This window comes from Aythya fuligula, chromosome 5, assembly GCF_009819795.1.
Source record: "Aythya fuligula isolate bAytFul2 chromosome 5, bAytFul2.pri, whole genome shotgun sequence".
Taxonomy (NCBI): domain Eukaryota; kingdom Metazoa; phylum Chordata; class Aves; order Anseriformes; family Anatidae; genus Aythya; species Aythya fuligula.
In genome coordinates, this window is record NC_045563.1 from 3003571 (window position 1) to 3022602 (window position 19032).

Consider the following 19032-nt stretch of genomic DNA (forward strand, 5'->3'; position numbering starts at 1 on the left):
GGTAATACTAGCATATGAGCACTGTGTGCTGCAGAGCACTTGGAAAGGCTGCATTTTATTTTTATTATTTTTTTTAATGTTCCCATGCTTCACCACTGAACTGTTTGTGCTAAGCAGAAGTCCTACAGCATACTGGCACTCCGACAGCCCCACCACAGAGGCACAGAGACCGTGGGCTCCTTGGGACAGGGATTTGTAAAAAGACACGGAGCACAAAGCTTGGAGTAAAAGAAAATTACAGCTTTCCATCTCTGAGAGCTGTTGTGATACGCACAGCACTGACTCACATGTTTACCATCTGAAACTAACCTTCCTGTTTGCAGATGACAACTCCTTCTGAAGCTGTTCACACTCCCTCTTCAAGCTTAATTTCTCTTGCTCTATGGCTTTGACGATACCTGACTGGCTTTGATGTTTTTGGTGCTTCAGGGAAAGGATGGTGGATTCCAGCTGTCGGATCTAAAGAGACCAGAGATGAACAGATGTGGAAAGGCATTCCATACCATTCAGAGCCTGCTTCACAATGGCATTTCCACTAGGTCAAAACTGACTTTGCACTGTGAGTCAATTGCATCTACTTCATCTACAATATCAAGTATCAATCTATGTCAGACTCATAACAGATTCTGGTAATTTTGACATTTTAGCTTCCAGCATCATGTCTTCCCTTCCCTCTCCCCTTAATCTGCCTAATACTGCAAGCTAAGAAATTAAACGTGAATAATGCTGGGAGTATGATGAATTTTATTTTATTTTTTTTTAAGTGGTAATAACTAAAAGTTAGACCAAAATCTTAGAAGACAGGAGTTACCAAGATTTCCTTTAAAATGACCAGGGTTTTCTTTTTTTAAAGAGCCATTGTTTGAACCATCATAAGAGTGCCTGCCTACTTAGTGCAGGCAGGAAGGAAAGTCACCCCGCGACGCCTTCTTTCTACTCAAGTTTCCACCCAAAACTCATGTCCAACATCCCTCTTCTGCACTACCCGCTGTGAAACAAGGATCATTGAGTCTTGCCTCATATCAGCAAGTGCCCTGGTGACGTGGGGGCACACAGATTACCTTCTCCCTGGCGAGAGCCAGGTCGGTGGTGGTGCTGTGGACCTCCCTCCGCAGCCGCTCGTTCTCCTGCCCGAGCTGCTCCGGCTCGTCCCGCTGCGACCGCCTCTGCTGCTGCTCCTGCGGCCCTGGGGAAGGCACAGCCCGCTCGAGGACCCGGTTCTTAAGACAGACAGAATTGCAGGGTTAGGCCTTAAACAAAGAAGCAGACATTTGCTCTCTTCAGGTGGGTTTTTAAGGCTTTCAGTAGCTGCAGACCAAAGGCACAGGATTCCCGGCTTCCCCCCAGCCTGGGCACCATTTTCCAATAAAACCCAACACGCTAATCACGGTGCAAAGCCAAGTGCTTCCCTCTGCTAAAATCACAGATACAGCCGTGCGCCAGCATGGTTACTGTGAGTGCACGCAGTTCGACAATGCAAAATGGCAATTTGCACTCTATTTCACAGCCTCATCAAGCAAATAATAGAACTCCATTATATATTATTCGGTAATAGCTGTAATTTAGTTCCTGTTGTATAATCCTGAAGCACTCTCTTCTCCATGTGGACATTAAATATTCCTTTAATTACATAGCAAACAAGCCAAATTAGTATCTGAATTCATAATACCAATCACGAGACTGCTGTCTGCAACCTCCTTCATTTACAGTTCCTCATCAGCTGAGAAAGGCTGCTACAATACCACAATACCCTGCCTTTCAAAAACAAATTTCAAAATCAGACCTCCCTGTCAATTACTAGCTTTGTTGTTGATACATTTATAGTCTGTGTAAATTCATATTACCCACTGCTTTTTTGTATTTTTTTGGAAAAGATTTTGTTCTGAGGAAGAAGAACAAAGACTCCTAGGACATGAATCATAGCCTGCCCTCACATTCAGATATTTTAGAAGTAAATATCCAGTATACACATTACAAAACTACTTAGTCAACTATTTTAAAACTGAAAACTGAAACTGAATTCTAAAACAGAATCCATTAAATTAGGACTTTTTTGTACTCTTCTTCTAGTTGTTTTTATTGTTAGCTTCTTATCACTTGTGTTCACAAAAGAGTCAATAATTACACAATTCAGAGTCTACTTGCTCAGATCTGCAGCTCTATTTGTGTCCTTTTAGTGAGCAAGCTAACCCCCCAAAAAATAAAGTGGGCTACAGTGACAGGCTACAGAAGAGCAGCAACTAGCTGCTATTAAATTCCTAATCTGAATCTTTAAATTTGACAAGTGGAGTTGACCAAATTTGAGGCCCTTGAAGCCAGTTACCTTTTCATTGGCATTCTGCAGTTGCTTGTGTAAAGACATCACTTCTTGTTCAAGAGTTTCCTTCTCCTGCTGCGCCACCTGTAGGTCCGATTTCAGGTGGGACACCTGGAGGTTGGTGTTTTGCAGCGTTTCATCCAGACTCTGAACCTGTAAGGGGCAGGAACACAGCTTCGTGTTTGCTGTACCAGGACTTGTACCCCTCAGCCACCAAGCTCATAACATATGCCACAAATCACAGGGATTTGGCTGCTGCCTGTTGGAAGGGGTGAAGAAACCAGTGACAGCCCACCTCCTGAAAATGCTAAATGATTCCCTGAATTTCTGCTTGGAGTTAGCCACAAACTCTTAAACACGGCCAAAATACTGTACTCAGATATGCATTTTCCACCCCAGAACATTTCCTGTGATATGCTGGGAAAAGGAGATTCCTTTTGAGTTATTTATTCTTGGCAGCCCATGGCCCAGAAGAAACAAGGAGAGCCAAGCAAATGGCCATTTGTTCTCCTCCCTTGACTGTTAAGAAGCGAACCACCACAAGAAAGGAGGGAGCAGAATCTCTGTAGTGTTCTAGGGATCGCTGGGCTGAATGAATTGGCAAAGGGAACTTGGCTGTAGATGCAAAACAGTTTATTCCTGAGGGAAGGGGAGGGAAAGAGATCTCATCATATTTAACAAGTTTCCTCTTGTCCTTTAAGAATGTCACTTTGAAAGCGCATCAAAGTGTCCATTCTTAGCTGCATGAAGCCTTTGAGCATATTAGGAGATGGCTGTTTTTAGAAAAAAAGAGCACTACAAGAGATTAAGAAATACTTTTGATTCGGGGCTATAACAAAACCCACTTTTATACCTTTTCTTGTGCGACTGTGAGCTGTGTTTTCAGGGTCTGACTCTGTTGTTCCCAGGACTTCTGTTCCTGCTTTAGGCTGCCGACTGCGTTCTCTAAGAAGCTTACTTTAGCTACCTAAAATAAGATTACATCGTTAAGCCCCAGCCGTTCAGGATCTTCTTTAACTCCATTTGACTTTGGGAGTTGAGCTAGATGGAGTTACAGCTATGCAAAGAAAGTGCAGGAAAGCAAAAAAAAAAAAACTCATCTCCCTGCCCGAATCTCCACACAACAGGACCATTATTTATGGCACACCGACTGCACTGCTCCAGTTCAGAGCTCCAATACATCAGAGCTGCAGTAAGTGCAAGAACACTGTCTTCCTTGTCCTGCTACAATATTTATATCCAGCCCTCTATTCCTTGCAATGTTTGGAATTTGCTACATAATCAAATTACAGTAAAGCTGTGCTCCAAAAGCTCTCTAAAAGCAGCAAGGGTAAAAAGGCGATGGCAATAGAGCCTTTATCTGGACTGAAGATAAAAAAAAAAAAAAAAAATCAAAGTAGTTTTACAGGTTAGGGTGATGGAGATCAGGATTTAATAATTTTAGCAGCTTGTGACAGCATGTAGGAGTGACATGGGCCTGCAGTTCTGTTTTACCTTATCGATGCATCTGTTTAATTCCTCACTCAGGGCTTCTTTTTCTTTCAGCAGCTTTTCGTTTTTAGTGATCAAGCTAGAAACTTCATTTTGAAGGTCAGAGAGATCAGCACATCTGGGCAGCTGTGGAAAACAACTCTAAGTCAAGTTGCTGTGCTGTTTCCGAATTTTGCCTGCAAGTGTCACACGAAGCTTTCTCCCCTCCTCAGGGCCAAGCATCACGTTCCAGGCAGAGCAGAAAAGGTGGGAGCAGACTGCAAGCTCCTTCATGAGTGATCATACAAATACCACTCACAATCTGAGACACCCTTCCTGCAGGAACAATGCTAAGGACACCAAAATCACCCTGCAATCCCTCAGATTTGTGTTAATGCTCCCGCGAATCACAGGCCAGCAAATGGATGCTGTGCCTCTTACCTGAGTTGTATTAGCATAAAACCCCTAATAGGATCTGCCCTCTGGGTTGCATGACACCAATTGCCATGAAAAGTGCACTTTCCATACACCTACTTTTCATTGTGTGCATTTATGGCATTTTTATTGCTTTATTTTTAAAATAACCATAACAGATTGGGAATTCTCCTTCCTGCAGCTCAATGTCAGTGTTCCTCTTATAACCTTGATGAGGTGAATAAGGTTTTAGATTTCTCCTTCCAAGGAAGGGGAGAAAATACCATACAGATGACTTCTGATCTCTTTCCCAGTTGACAGAGTGCTTTAGCTTAGTCTGCCTGCTCCTGGGTGATTTGGTCTCTGTTCAATCTTCTGTCTTTAATTACACTCAAGCCACAATTCACTGTACTGAATATGCCTCATCTGCTTTTGCTTTTTAAGACCATTATAAATACAAAGCATTAGGAACATCAAATGAGTGCTTTACTCTGAAGAAAATGACTTCGGCACCCTAATCAGGAGGGCTAACTCATTTCTGCCCTTTATTATCTATGATTATTAGCATGTATTTACAGCCAAATGAGCCATGCTTATATGGGCAACAGCCAAGTCCTCCAGGAAATTATCTTTTTAAGTTCTGAGCTATTGAAGCCTCCAGGTAGCAGCACTCTTAATGCTACATCTCTGCTAGAGGACACCAGTCCTCTTGTGGACCTAGATAGATATCAGGGACTGCTCAGTGGCTGGGGGATGTTCCCCTGCCCATCCCACCCACACAACCTAGAAAAGCCTGGTAAATTGCTTGATTAGAACTTTAAATTTTTGGTCTTCATTGTTGAAGTCCATCTGTGAAGATCCACTGCTCTGGAATACCTTTTGGCAAGGGCTAAGTGAAACCAATCTTATGTGAGCAATTGTGCACTGTACTGGGAGGTTTTTTCAATAAGATTTATATTCCTCTAGTGTTACGACATTTTGTAAGTTAACTATTAAAAATGAATATAAATTAACTATTTCCAACTCAGTCAAGATAACAGATCACACGAAGAGACAGCCAGCAGGATGGTGGCTCTAACCCCATCACTTGATGGTACCGGGCAGAGTGCTGTACCTGTTTTGTCTTCTCTAGTTCCTGCTTGAGGATGTGGTTCTCCTGCTCCAATATATGGGCTTGAACTTTGGTTTTCGACAGCTCCATCTCCAAGGAGGACACCATGTTTGATGACTGCAGACAGTAAAAACTCAGATTTCAGCTTGGGAGACAGAGTAACAGATTAACCCAAGGATGCTACAGCCCTTGGGTTAGAGGTGGGATGCACAGGGCTGAACAGAACAGGCATGCTGGAAAATGCAAGTGAAAATATTTGCCATCACTAGCCTCTGTTTTTAAGACAGAACTGCACCCTTCTATTTCTTTGCAGCAGCCAGAAAGCAGGGGCTGCCACACTTTCCCTCCACCCCTACTGCAGCATGCATAAGCATTTGCAATATGTAGTAGGAAAAGCTCAGATTTGAAAGACCACACACAGCTCAAGAAGGGGATGCTAATTCCTAAAGGTTCAGTTGTTGCATACCACTCGAGACACTTATCCTGTACCTCTACTTTAGAGTTTTCCAGTTCCTCTTTCAGTACCAGTCTCTCCTTCTCCCATTCTTCCAGAGTACACTTCCCTGCTTCCCTTTCCTTTTGCTTGAGCACCCTTGCCAGCTGTTGGTTAAGATCCTGCACATCTGCTTGGCTTTTGGAGTTCCTCTGGCTCAGCTCTGTGTTTTCAGAGTCCAGCTGCTGGTTCCTGGTCTTCAGATCTGCCACCTGAAGTGGGACAGCAGGGTCAGTTATGACTATTCCTGTACTGGATGGTAGGGTTTTTGTTTGTTTTAATCCATTTCCTTTCTGTTCAGGTGATTAAAAAGAAAAGCTGACAAACATCACCCCAATTCATTGGCCCAGCCACAGAGACAGAATCCCAGCATGGTAACTCTGGATGGTGATACAGCAGTGAACTACCCGCACTCCACATAACAGTCATGACCCCAGCAGCACTGTTTTATTTCCCTATTGCCTGCAGAACTTGTCCCATGCCCTAGTATTAGGCCAAATCAAGTAGACCCCTATATAAAAGTAGGACTGCTGCTGATGACACGCTGCATGCAGCCTCACAAGCTTCATTTCTGGGAACTGGCCTCAGATGTATCAGCTCTATCTGGCATACCTCTCAGTTCCTTCTTCCCTTCGTTATGCTGATATAAGTATCTTGAGTAGCTGACGAGCTACGAAATTATCCTGAGCAATACCACAAGGAACATGGCTGTAAAACCTATTTAAGCCTTCTGTTGCTTGCCTAGCACAATGAACCTCCCTTTAAACAAAAGCAGTGAATCTCACAGATATGAGCAAATGGTCACTGCTGGCAGCAGTCCCAGACCCATCCAGCTGGGAAGTAAGAGGCTGAGTCACATAACCTCTCTCCCGTGGGCTACTGCAGAGCATTACCCACAAAATGATTACAAAGGAAGACTTTAACTTCATATTTCCATTAAGTAAATTTTCCAAGTTGACTATGGAGAATGCTCTCAAGTCTGTAAGCCAGACAGTTACAGTAGCACTGCAGTTGTCTTCAGATCAGGTCAAAGAAGCCTCATATCAATCCCAAACAGTTAATGAGAACATAATTATCAAGAAGGGTAGATAGTGGTCTTTTTTTTTAAAAAACAAAAACAAACAAAAAAACTACCTGATGATCTAAAGAAAGACTTGTACACTTATGATTTCTCCAGAGAAGATTATGGACTCAGTCTGCTTACCTGCTTTTTCAGGTTGTCAACCATCTTCTGTACAGCCACCTTCTCCTTTCTCACTGCCTCTATCTTTTGCCTAGGAAAAAGGAAAAGCTCATTAACATTAGGGTCACTCGTTTTTATATAATTTCTGCAAAAACAGGCTGCTTTTTGACATCACGAGAAAAGGTAATTCTGGATGTTCATTATTTTTCACTTAGCATCACTGCTTTGCATTGGCTTTGTGAGTACTCACTTCTTTCACCTACCTACGTGTTCCTTTCCTGGAAGGAAAGGCTGGGTTCCCAAGACTATAGGTAGTTATCTACTTGCAAAAGACCAAATTATTGAAGTGCTCTGTCCCACTGTATCTCTTCCTAATTTTTCTAGGGCTACACCAGCCTAACCACCTCTGTTCTTGCTGAAGCAGCAGGAATTATAAGAGGTCAGCTCCTAAGTGTTAGCAGTCACCTGAATCCCATCAGTGAGGCTCCTGCTTTAGCTCCAGGACTGGGGAGAAGCAGAAGGAACAGACCTCACCCAGGTGGAGAGCTGATGGCACCAGAAGGCAGCCTGTTTCACAGCCTGTAGGATATCTAACACATGAAGGTCTACAACGTGAAGGAGCTTTGAGAAAGGACTCTGCTGCTGTGTGCCTGAAGGCAGGCACGTGGTCTATGTCCCTGTAGCATCCTTACCGCATTTCTTCCCGGGATCCATTCAGCTCCCTCAGTTTCAGGCTGGAAGCACTACCTTCCTCGTTTAACAACGTCACCTCGTTCTTCAGAGCGGTGTTTTCTTCCCTGAGCTTCTCAGCTTCACATCTGTGGCAGAGAGATGAGACATGAGAACTGCTCCTGTGCATTGTCCAAGCCCACAAGGAAAAAAACCCACACTAAAAGCCTGAGCTGCTTGTGATACTTTAAAACAAAGCTACAGCTGGCTTATTTTATGAGCTGTGTATGGATTCGTATAGATTTTACCTTTCAAGTGCTTCCCAGATCGCTGAAAAGGGACATTCTAGCTATAAAAAAATCGCACAAAGTTGCTTAAAATCTAAGATACCTAGTAGAAGGATCACAGTCCAATACTGTACTGTACCTCTCAGTCCTTAAACTTCCAATAACACATTCCTAACTTCAGACAGCCTAACATTGCCATATGGAGGCTGCACCCCAGCTGCTTCAGAGCCCTGTGTGTGGGAACAGCAGAGTTTGTGAGTGCCTTTCCTTTCCCCGGGCACCTGCAGGGAAATAATTCAGGCATGGGGCAATACTTGAAGGAACAATTTCTTATAGGAAGCCGGTGCTGAGGGATAACTAAGCCATTTGTAAGCAGTTTATGACCAGCACTGAGATACAGCAGGTAAAAAGGAAGCAACCTATTGTATTTTCTTTGTTACAGTGGTATTTGCCATGTAGTATAGCAGATGCATTCCTAATACCAGTTTGAAACAATCCAAAATAAGACCAATTCCTAACAAAAAATGGACTGATTCTTTAGCATTAACTTTGATATTTAGAAAAAGCGAAACGCTTCTAGCTTTCCAAGCAACATTCAGTACTAGAAAGGCACAGAGCGAAGAGGTGATATTAGTAAAAATTAGAAGCATTCTGGAAATGTTACCACAACATTTTGGACATAAAAGCACAGGAACCTCTGATAGCGTCAAGTATACACTGTGAAGATGCCTGCATCCACAGGCAGGGCAGCAAGTTGCTGGTTTTACCCATTATTTTAGGTCATGTTCAGAGAGAACCAAGTCACGCACGCTTATTTCAGCCGTTGTTATCCACGCTTTGACAGCCTGCCTGCTACGGGTTAGAGTCCGAGGCACCTTTTTCTACTCAGAGCTAAGCTACAGAGGTTAATGCAGCAGCCGTGGGGCGGTCAGTAGGGCTACGAAGTGGTCAGTGGGACACTAGGTTAGTTTCTACGTGGAGCAAGCAGCACGTTGGAGCACGGCGGGGCCGGCACGCTTCCCACAAGGTTTTAGTGTACGTTACCTCAGAAGATCAACTTTTTGCTGCAGCTCAGTGCACGTGCTCTGCAAGCCGTGTGTCACTGTGTTCCTCTCCTCCTTCTCCTCATGGAAATGCACACCGTTTTGGTTCCCCAGGGCAGTAACTTTCTCCTCCAGCTTTCTGTTGGGGTCTTGCAGCTCCCTCTTGTCTGCCATCATCTCTTTTGTTGTGCTGTCACGTTGGGCCTGCTCGTCCTGCAGGACCCTGAACATTTCAGGGTGTTCTTCCAGCTTTCCAAGCTGGCACCGCAGCCTTAACTTCTCGCTGTGCACATCCAGTTTTCCTTGTACATCTTGGTTTTGACCACCTTCCAGTTCTTTAGCTTTTTTGAGGAGCTGTGTGCTTTCTTCTCCGAGCTTAATGCCTCCCAGGTTACCTGCTTCGAGCTTGCAATGAAGGCTTCTCAGCTTACATAGGCTGTCTTCTAGGGCTTTATTTTTCTCAATTAACTCGATCACTTCAGATTTTAGATCCATGTTTTCTGCCTGGATTTCTTCCTGGAGTGACAGAAGCTTAGCCTGTGCCACCAACCTTTCCTGCAGCTCCTCGACCCTTTTCCAAAGCTGAGGAATCGCATCCCTCAGGTCGCCGTTCACTGATCCAGGAGCGTGTTCCAGCTGGAGAGAGGCTTCTGTCAGCTCTTCAGCCCTCTTGAGATCAGTCTGCAGCTTGGAAGCATCAGAATAAAACCCTTTATTCCTGGGAGCTATTCTGTTATTTGGCAGATGGGCATTCTGCTGCTTAGTGTCATTTTGAAGTACTTTTAATCTAGGAAATCTCTCAAGATCTCTCTTTTTCTGCAGCAGAGGCACCTGAGCCACTAGCTCTTGATTTTTGTCATGATTAAGATTACAATCACTTCCCACTGCCATTTTATTTCCTCGCATCTGACCTGCCTGCAACCTGAGCATGTGGCTGTCTGCTCTGCCTTCATCCCACGGTTTCTCCACAGCAGAGCACATCTCAAGCACTTCTTCCAGGTCTGCAGTGTCAGCCTCCAAAATTGGAGGCACATTCACACCTACCGCCTTGCCTGCATCTCTCCGATCACGGGGCAGCCCCTGGAGAGCAGGATCCCTTCTGTCTTGCAGCTGTGGTGATTCTGCACCGGGGTTGGAGCGACCAGACCCAGGAGGTCTGGGGGGCTCCCGCTCCACAGCTCGCAGCCGTTGCTGCAGCCTGACAATCTCTGAAGCCATCCTCACATTTTCCTTCACAGCTTGCTCATGCACCTTCTGCAGATTTATGAGCACATCTGCATCGTCTCCCAGAGGTTCTATACTAGAGAAAGCAGCAATTTTGCTCTTTGCTTTTGCATATTCATTTTCCAGGACCCTATAATGGTTCTGCAGTGCGGAAAAACTAACAGCCTCCCACTGCAATTTCTGTATTTTTTCTTGAAGGTTTGAGATTTCCAGATTCATCTCTGCCTTTTCTGTTTCTGCTCTTACACAAATGTCTTTGTTTAAGTTTTCCAAAGCAAGAAGTTTGGAATTCAGATCTTCTTTCTCTTGCTTATACTCACTGTTGAGTCTCTCCAGCTTTTGGCTAATCAGCCTCCCATTTTCCTCCACCAGGGATATCTGCTCCTCTTTGTCCTTTAGCTCTTTCTCATGGTCATTTTGGAGTCGTGTTATTTTATCATTCAACTTTTCTTCTTCCTTCTCAGCAGCGTTCCTCAGGTCTTGCAGCTCTTTCTGGAGCTGCTCCTTCTCACACACCAGCTTGTTCACTTCCTCCTTGAAGTTCTTCTCCAGCAGCTCTTTCTCCTGGCTCAGGGCAACAGCAGCAGCCTTTTCATTTGCCAGGCTTTCCTTCAGCTGCTCGTGGGCTTCAGCAGCTTCCTGGGCAACTTCATCCCTTTCAAATTCCCACTGAGATTTTTCCTCTCTCTGCTGTTCAACAAGATCATGCAACTCTTGCTGGTAGCATCTTTCCAGGTTTTGGATTACTTCTTCATATTTGTTCGCAAGTGTTTGTGTGTCCACAGAAAACTGAGTTTCAGCATGAGATGCTCTTCTGTTATAGTCAATTTCCATTTTTTTCCTAAACATGGTTAACATAATAAATTACTAAACTCTGAGCTAACTCAGAAAGATTCATTTTTTTTAAGCTACTCAATAAAACAAGCTGAAAAGTTACTATTTCCGCTGAATTTTAGTGGAGCTACTATTTGATGGGTGTTTCTGAGAGTCAAAGTTAAATTTGAGGCAGTTTGCTGAAACTTCAGAAACCAAAATCTAATTGCCTTGGAAGGATATAACTCACTAAATGCCCTTTGATATTGTTTTGCATACAATATATGCCTTTCCTGTGCTTCTCATCAGATTTAGAGGGTCTTGTCCCAAGAACATCCCCAACCAAGATGTTCATGTCCCCCATCTCTCTCTGTCACCCCAGGACAGCTTCAGTTTCTGTTGACAGTCCTGCCTAAAAGGCATTTACCAGCCATGCATTTACTTCTTCAGAAAAGACATCTCAAAATTCAAACTCTTTAAGTGCAAAGGACTGTAAAGCACAAGGACACTGAAGAGAGCTCAAGGCAGCCACATCTGGTTATGCTTTAACAGTGCCGTTGCCTCTAGGTGAGCTAAAAACCAATACAAATATCTGCTTGGAAGAAGTCAAAAGCCACTGGGTACCATCCCACCTGTGTCCTGGGATGAAGCAGGTGAGGGCACCGCTCAAAACACACCTGCAATAAGCCTCAGGAATGACTTCTGCACCAGCATCACTGTGCCAAGCACTCGCGGTCAGCGCAGACCTCTGCTGCCAGGGCTGGCGGGGACACTCACCTTTCCTCCTCCAGCTCCTGCTTGTGCTTCCTCAGCAGCTCTTCCTGCAGCTCCTCTTTCTCCAGGGCGTGCATTTCTGTCATTCTTTTCAGCTGCTCATGGAAGCCACGCTCCAGCTCTCCCTTCTCGTCCTGCAGTGCCTGCACCAGCACCCTCATCTTCTCCTCCACCCAGATGCTGTTCTGAAGCAGTTCCTCTCGTTCCTGACTGAACTTCTCCTTTGCCTCTTCCAGTCTGGCTCTAAGATCATCCTCGTGCTCTTTCCTCAAGAGTTCTTGCAGATTGGCTTTTTCCTCATTGAAACTCATTTGTAATTTGTTTTTCTCATCGTTATGCTTGCAGTCAAGCTTCTCCCGCTGTTCTCTGAGCACCGCTGCCTCTCCTTGCAGTTCTGCAACTTGATTTTTCAGGCCAGTTATCTGCTTTTCCATGACGTGCTTCTCTTCACTGTACTTCTTCCTCATATCCTCTTGCTCCTTCTCACAGTGGATTTTTGTCTCATCTAGCTGCTTTTCATAATGGCTCACCTGCAAGAAGGAAAAACAGATCAGTTCATTTAATAATGCATTTTCTAGATATGCTTCCTGTACATTTGTGTTACAAATTTCCTAACTTTCTACAGAATGATTTGATTTACATATTAGCATCTTATATCAGTTCTCCCTGCAAAGAATACTGAAGTGTGCAGCTTAATTTCTTACAGGGATAAAGATGATTATTCTGTAGAAGCCGGTGAAATCCATGCTTTTCTGTTCAGTTTGTGAAAGAAGAGAAAAGCCACTAATAATTTTCAAGTCTAAGTGAGTTTTGCAAATTACAAGTAGAATATTTAACTGATTCCTTTTTCAACCCCCTCCCCAAATTAATTAGATGATGGATTTCCCTTTAAAAAGGCTTTTACAAATGACACGGGGCAAGCCCTTTAAGGAAAAGTAATTTCTGGTTAATATTTTTTGGTGCCCTTTCTCTATACCCATGCCTCATTTCCCCTTTGTAATCAGGGCGGGGGGCTATCAGCTTCATCAGAACAGTTTCAGTGCCCCTGTGTTGTGCCACCCACAAAATTGGTCTGTTATAGAGTCATTGCAGAGTTACCAGCTCTATCCAGAGATGGTCTAAGAGATGCAACAGAAGCCCGACAGGATCCCTGACTTCTGATCCTGAGCTGGCTCTTGCAGAACAAGCCTGTGAGGCCAGATAAGCCTTGCAAACTAGGAAACCCCTACCCAGAAAATGGGAAACCACCAGGCACCACCAGCACTGCAGCAGCAGTTTCTGTGCTTTCACAGCACGGAGCACATTTCAGTGCAGTATTCCCCACGCAGACTCCTGCCAGCAGCCTTCCCAACCCACAATTATTCCCTGCCAGTGTGAATGAAGTGGCTGATTCAGCTGTGCCAGCCCTTCAAGACAGGAAATGCACTACTGCATCTGAAAGGCTCGCTGCTCCTGTTAGCTGGTGGGCGGCTGGGGACGTAATGCAGCATTCATCCAGCCCTCGCCAGCACCCAGGAGGAGCAGGGGAGGCAGAAGCGCAGCTTCACAGAAAGGTTTTGGTTTCACCAGGGCTCGGAAGTCCTTCTCCAAGAGCACACTGTTTGTATAAGGCTGGAAGAGTTGTGAAGCTTGAAGGGAAAATAGCTCACCGTGTCTTCAAGCTCCTGTTTGAGGTGATGTAAGTCCCTGTGATGTTGCTCCTTCATTTGTTCAATGGCCATTTCTGCCTCTATGCTCATGTTTAACGGATTGCAGTCTTCTGAACCAAGTCCTTTAAAAACAGTAATTATATACAGCTTCAAACCCAAACAGCTACATTCTCAGTAGAATTGGTAATCAATTTAAATGTATTTGGGCAGCTACAGCATCACTGAAGACAAGAAACTACAAATATTTGTTTAGCTTTGAATATAGCAGTTATATTCCACTTAATGTTACACATTAAAATGGGATGTTGTTTAAGGAGTGCACTAGGAGGGTTTGGGGGAGCCTTTACATCATCACAGCCAAGGCTTTATCATGAATATCTCATGAAATTTATGTCCCTGAAGTTCCCACAGAGGAAATGTGTTTTACCTTGGTCAGGTTCAATGCCGCTGTTGCCGTGAGTTTTAAGATCGATGTCGAACTCCTCCGACAGCGAGTTTTTCAGTGATGGCCTGAAGGCCTTGCCCTGAGTGCGGTACTCCTCCAGCTCGGAGTGCAGCTCATCTATCTGGTCCTGCAGCTCCTGACCGCAGGGGAGGGGAAGGAAAGGAGCTGAGTGAGAGCAGCCAAGCATCCGTGCACCAACACACCCCAGTGACAGGGCTTTTAGGGGAGAACTGCTGTGGGTAAAGACTAAATCTTGCCAGTTACTATCCTCCTGTCTGCAAAACAGCACCTTCTCCGCAACCCATGCAAATAACATGGAAGTGTTTATTAAAATAATAGAGCCTTCTTCAGGCTGAAAACATGCATTTTGCTTCCAAAACCTGCACGTTCTAGGTCCTTTATTCCACTTTATTCCTTCTTCCCACCACAGTTTTAAGCAGCAGCTTAGGAACATTTTCAAGCATATTTGAGAAATACTTCCTCAAACACCATTCTACTTGAAAATCAAATCAGAAGCAAGAGATCAAATTAGAAAGGAGATATCCTCATTAGTGCATTTCCATCTGGTACTGCTGCCCGCTTGCCAGCAGAATATCCCAAGTGTTTGTGCCAAAATGCAGCATGCTGAGCTCAATGAACATCGTTTATTGAGGAAAATGAATCCATGAATGTGTAAACATGCAGTTCTGCAGATTTGAAAGGTTCAGAAAGTGAACCTTGAAGACTGACTCAGATCTGCCAGTACTCAAAGAAGTCAGCTGCACATTGAAGCAAATTCTTACCAAGAAGCATCAGTTCAGCAAATATTTCTAGAAAATATTTGCTTTTTAACTCCAACTTTTTAACAGAGCTACTATGTTGTTGCAGATTATGCAGCCTCTAGCCAAGACAGTCCTTCACTGAAGGAAAAGAGTAATGCAGAACAGGCGAGCCAAATGCTTATTATCGTTGTAGTCATCAGAAAACAGGTATGGAAATAGACACTTGCAGGCCCACCTTAAAGAAGCAGTCAGCTGCACAAGATGCAGGGAGAAGGCAAGCTTTAGATCTGTGTAGTTTTATTTCTTTAAACTATTACTGTTCCAGAAGCTGACAGAACTCAGATCTCTCTTATTCCTGCTGGTAGTTCCTGCAGCTTTAAATTCAAATGAGGGCATCCTTTATTTCACGAATCAGACAAACCACTGGCACATTGCCACACAAAGAATTAAGCTTGGTTTACACCGGTGGAGCAAAGGAGGCTCCATATACCCTATTCCAGCCCACCCCTAAGGCATCTTACCTTCTCTTGACCATTTGCTTCTGCGATAAAAGCTTTCCACCACCCAAGAGCACAGATTAACGTAAAAAAGAAATAAACCAAAGCATCACAAACAGCAGTGTTGCATTGCATGCTGCTTCCAGAAAGGATGCTCTTGGTGAAGATGCATCCCTCGGGTGCTGTGTCCCCAGCCCCAGGGCTCGACTCACCCTGCACTGCAGCTCGTACTTGCTCTTCATTTGTGCCAGCCTCTCCTCCTGCAGGAAGAATTCTGCGCTGCTGGGATCGAGGTCACCGTACTGAAACGGCATCAACAGGACCCAGTCAGTCTTTCACACACCCCAGCTGGGATGCAGCTCTCAAGCAGTCCTGCAACCTGCTCCCTCTTTTTTTTTTTTTTGGTGTTTTTATTTCATTTTATTTTTATTCCCCTAGGGAATCCCAAAAGGGAAGAACCTCCCTAATGGATACTAGCTGCTATCTGCCCGTCACTCTTACACTAACTTTGATTTCTATCTTAATGCATGTACAAAGTCAGTGTATTCCGTAGAAATAAACATTTCCAACTTGAAAAAAGTCTGGAAAACAGATGCTGGGTGAGGATCATTGCAGAATCATCACCAAGGAGCCTTTGTCTGTAGATGCACGTGCACAGAAATACCTTTGGAAAAGCTGATGAGTTTATTGTATCATTGCCACGCTCAGCTGTTCATCTTTTTTTTTTTTTTTTTTAAAAACAGAGATGCCACGTAGCACCAGACACTTCAGGTATCATCTGCCCTAGCTGGACATCGGGTCTATGTGAAACTATATTCTGGGGAAAAATCCCTGTAAACCTGTGGAATGACTGCTTTGCTGTAAGCCTTGCTGTTATTGCTAAGCAGAGGACCACAGTGAGGCTGGGGTCTCCGCAGATTTATTAACTGGAGGGAGTCAGGCTCAGCATTTATCTGATCCCCTTGGGAGCAGCCCCTTGGGACCCCACCAGCAGCACCTCGAAGCAGATTCAGCTCAGGACACGCTGCAGAGAGGAGGATTTACATTTACCTTCTCAGCCAGGACGTTCTCCAAGTTCCTTTGCAGCTTGCTTGCCAAGCTTTCATACTCCGCCAGCTTTTCCCCCGTTTCCAAGAGCTCGCTTTCCAGACGGCTGTTTTCCTGAACCAGACAGAAACCCGACAGCCTCAGCATTTGGAAGACCAAAGAACCAGAAAGTGGCAGCTCAATCGAGAAGAGCAGTCTCCCAGTCAAATCAGGGCACAGCACTGACACGAGCTGCAGCCGATGACGGGAGCTGTGAATTTCTTTCCCACTGTTCACACGTGCACAGTGAGTGTACGCTGCCTGTGGGCCTGGTAGCCACCAGGCACACACTTCTTACTTGCTAATCCCTGCTTGGGGAGAAGCATTTTACACTTTCCCTGGCACCAAAAGGACAGCTGACCTGGTCAGAAGTCACCCTCCTGAACATCTTTACGGGTGTCAGCTCACGCTGACTGTCAGCGCTTTTGATATTTGTAAGACAACACCATGACCTTTAGCTTCTGCTCAGCTTAAAAAAAAAAAATAACACAAAACATTATGATAAGGCAGCTGTCAGATGCAGAAAAAAATGTGATTTAAGTAAAAAATTTTCAAAAAGTTTTCCTAAAAAATTTGGAAAAAGGATTCGAATATGTGGGATCATGGGTGAATGATATCATTGCAAGACAGCAAATAGGTTTTCAAATGGAAAAACAGCAAACTTGCTTTAGAGTTTTAAACAATGTTTTAAGCTTCATCCAGACATGACCTCCTGGCTGGGCAGCCAGAAGTCTGAAAGGGAGCCCTACAAGTCCTAGCAGTAACCAATCAAGGTGACCCTAAAACATTTATGGATGTGCTTTTATCTGGCTGAAGCTACTTTATCAGCTGAAGCTACTTTCACCTAGCTCAATATATGCTGGCATAGATCCTCTCAACAAGGATCAAATCACAAGCATCGCTCCCTGCTTTTGCATAGCCTGGGTTTTCAGCAGAAAGTGCCATTTGCTTTCAGCCCCTGTTACCTTCAGGGAGAGGGTGAGGCGGTCACGGATGTAGTTCTCATCAGTTTTCAGCTTTTCTATCTCCTGCTCCAGCTCCAGCCGCTGCTTATTAGCCTGCTGCAGGATTTGCTCCCGCTCTTTCCGGAGTTCGTTCTTTAGAGCTGTGATCCGCTCCTTGTATTCCTCATCCAGCTTCCTGTTAAGGCATCAAAGGCAAGGAAAGCTCACAGAGGGAAGCAGGCAGCAAATGCCACGGCGTTAAGCTGGGTGGTATTGGCACTCCGAGCCACTGCCCCTATTGGGGCTGGCTCCAGACAGAAGCACGGGGATTAACCACACAGATCGGCCACACGGTGCTGGATGATTTTTAGTCCTCAGGCTCAGACCAGTTTTCATCCAAACCACAGGTGCTCACACCTCTCCTGCCCTTCCTCCCAAGCCTCTACCTCCATCACCAACACCTGCAGTGATGACGAGGACAGGCAGGAGCTGCTCGCGCTCACCCGGGGTGTCCCAGGACACTCTACCTGAGGTTGTACTCGTTCCGGCGCTCTATCGCAGCGTGGTGGTCATCGACTTCGGAGGCCATCAGGGATTTCAGCTTCTCAGCTTTTTCCAAGTCCGACCGCAGCTTCTCTTTCTCCCTGGCCACTTGGTCCACCCGTTCCCTAGGGTGAACACGGCCGTGCTGGGTTAAGGCAGTCCTCCCCCAGAGGAGAGGCTCACCAGAGGCTTCTCAGAGAGCCTGGAAGAATTTCTGGGGGTTTCTTATCCTCAGCTGCATTTGTAGTTAGCTATGAGCTTGGGCACACAGCTCTGGGCCTGTCTTGATGCCCCCACAGGTCCCAAACCAGATGCGAACTCCCCGCCCCATTTACTTGTTCTTATTTTTATCGCCTTCACCACTTCATCCTCACATTTTATCCCACCTATTTTAATCACAGGTCAGCAAGGTTTGCTTTCTTGAGCTGCTTTCTTGGTGGAAACTCAATAACAAATCTCTCCATAGAGTAAACATAAAAAAGGAGACCCACACAGTGGGAAGCTTCATCTTTTGCTCTAAAAGTGAAATGGGGAACTCATAGGCATGAGTGCTAAGCTGATAGGTAACACATCTGTGGTCTTAATGACCAAAGTCATCCCCAGTGATGCACAAACAAGAAGTCTGCACACCACAAGTCCTGTGCAAAGTCAAATTATGTTTGACATTCAAATGAAAAAAAGGGGAAACTCAGTTTGTACCTCATGCATCCCTGTCCCACAGCAAAACCTATGTCAAAGTACTCCCAGAAAGCATTTAGGATTTGTGGTGTTGCTTATCAGGTTGTGCTAGCCTCTGCCTGAACACTTTTGTGTTCCTTGGCCAGTGCCCACTGCAGACTGCACTGATCCTTTCAGGCTGGGAACAGCCTGATGCTTTGATTCCCCCCCCAAGCACATTCTCCTGTGATACTTGGCTATTTTATCCAAGTAAACCCAAATGAAGATGAATTAATGATAACCAAATAGCAATGATTAGGGGGACAGGCAGTGCGATGCCCCTCGGAGGGGCCGTGCTGCCGCTCAGCGGCTGCTCCTTAAGCTCCTGCTGGGCAATCCCCAGGGAGGAAGCAGAGACAACAATCCCAGTGACTTACAGCAAGTGCCTTATCTCTGTTTTGAAGCTCGCCAGGGCTGCCTGGTGGATGCTGTTCTTGGTTATTAAAAGCTCGTTTTCTAGTGCCAGCGTCAGCTCTGTCAAGTTCACCTTCCCGTCCAAGCTGAAGTCCAAAGCCTGTGGAACAACACGCTGTTGGAGCAGAGCTTTCATGCTCTGCAGGAGCCTGAAGACATTTGTACACAAAGGGAGAAT

The 19032-nt window shown here is 45.1% G+C and overlaps 1 protein-coding gene across 8 annotated transcripts in view; it reads right to left on the reverse strand.

Moving 5' to 3' along the window:
- The window catches only part of NIN (ninein), a 54310-nt gene that overhangs the window by 11786 nt on the left and 23492 nt on the right, over positions 1-19032 (reverse strand). For 6 of the 8 annotated variants that reach the window (XM_032187665.1, XM_032187663.1, XM_032187666.1 and 3 more), the window contains exons 9-26: positions 18818-18954; positions 17708-17848; positions 17202-17376; positions 16201-16311; positions 15363-15452; positions 13875-14028; positions 13448-13569; positions 11802-12328; positions 8989-11052; positions 7681-7806; positions 7010-7079; positions 5802-6017; positions 5316-5429; positions 3812-3934; positions 3171-3284; positions 2324-2470; positions 1062-1220; positions 310-459 (exon numbers count right to left, since the gene is read on the reverse strand). In XM_032187665.1, the coding sequence (XP_032043556.1) occupies positions 310-459; positions 1062-1220; positions 2324-2470; positions 3171-3284; positions 3812-3934; positions 5316-5429; positions 5802-6017; positions 7010-7079; positions 7681-7806; positions 8989-11052; positions 11802-12328; positions 13448-13569; positions 13875-14028; positions 15363-15452; positions 16201-16311; positions 17202-17376; positions 17708-17848; positions 18818-18954 (4740 nt within the window). Of the gene's footprint in view, positions 1-309; positions 460-1061; positions 1251-2323; positions 2471-3170; positions 3285-3811; positions 3935-5315; positions 5430-5801; positions 6018-7009; positions 7080-7680; positions 7807-8988; positions 11053-11801; positions 12329-13447; positions 13570-13874; positions 14029-15362; positions 15453-16200; positions 16312-17201; positions 17377-17707; positions 17849-18817; positions 18955-19032 lie in introns of those variants that run through there. The other 2 variants (XM_032187671.1, XM_032187670.1) reach the window with 2 other exon arrangements.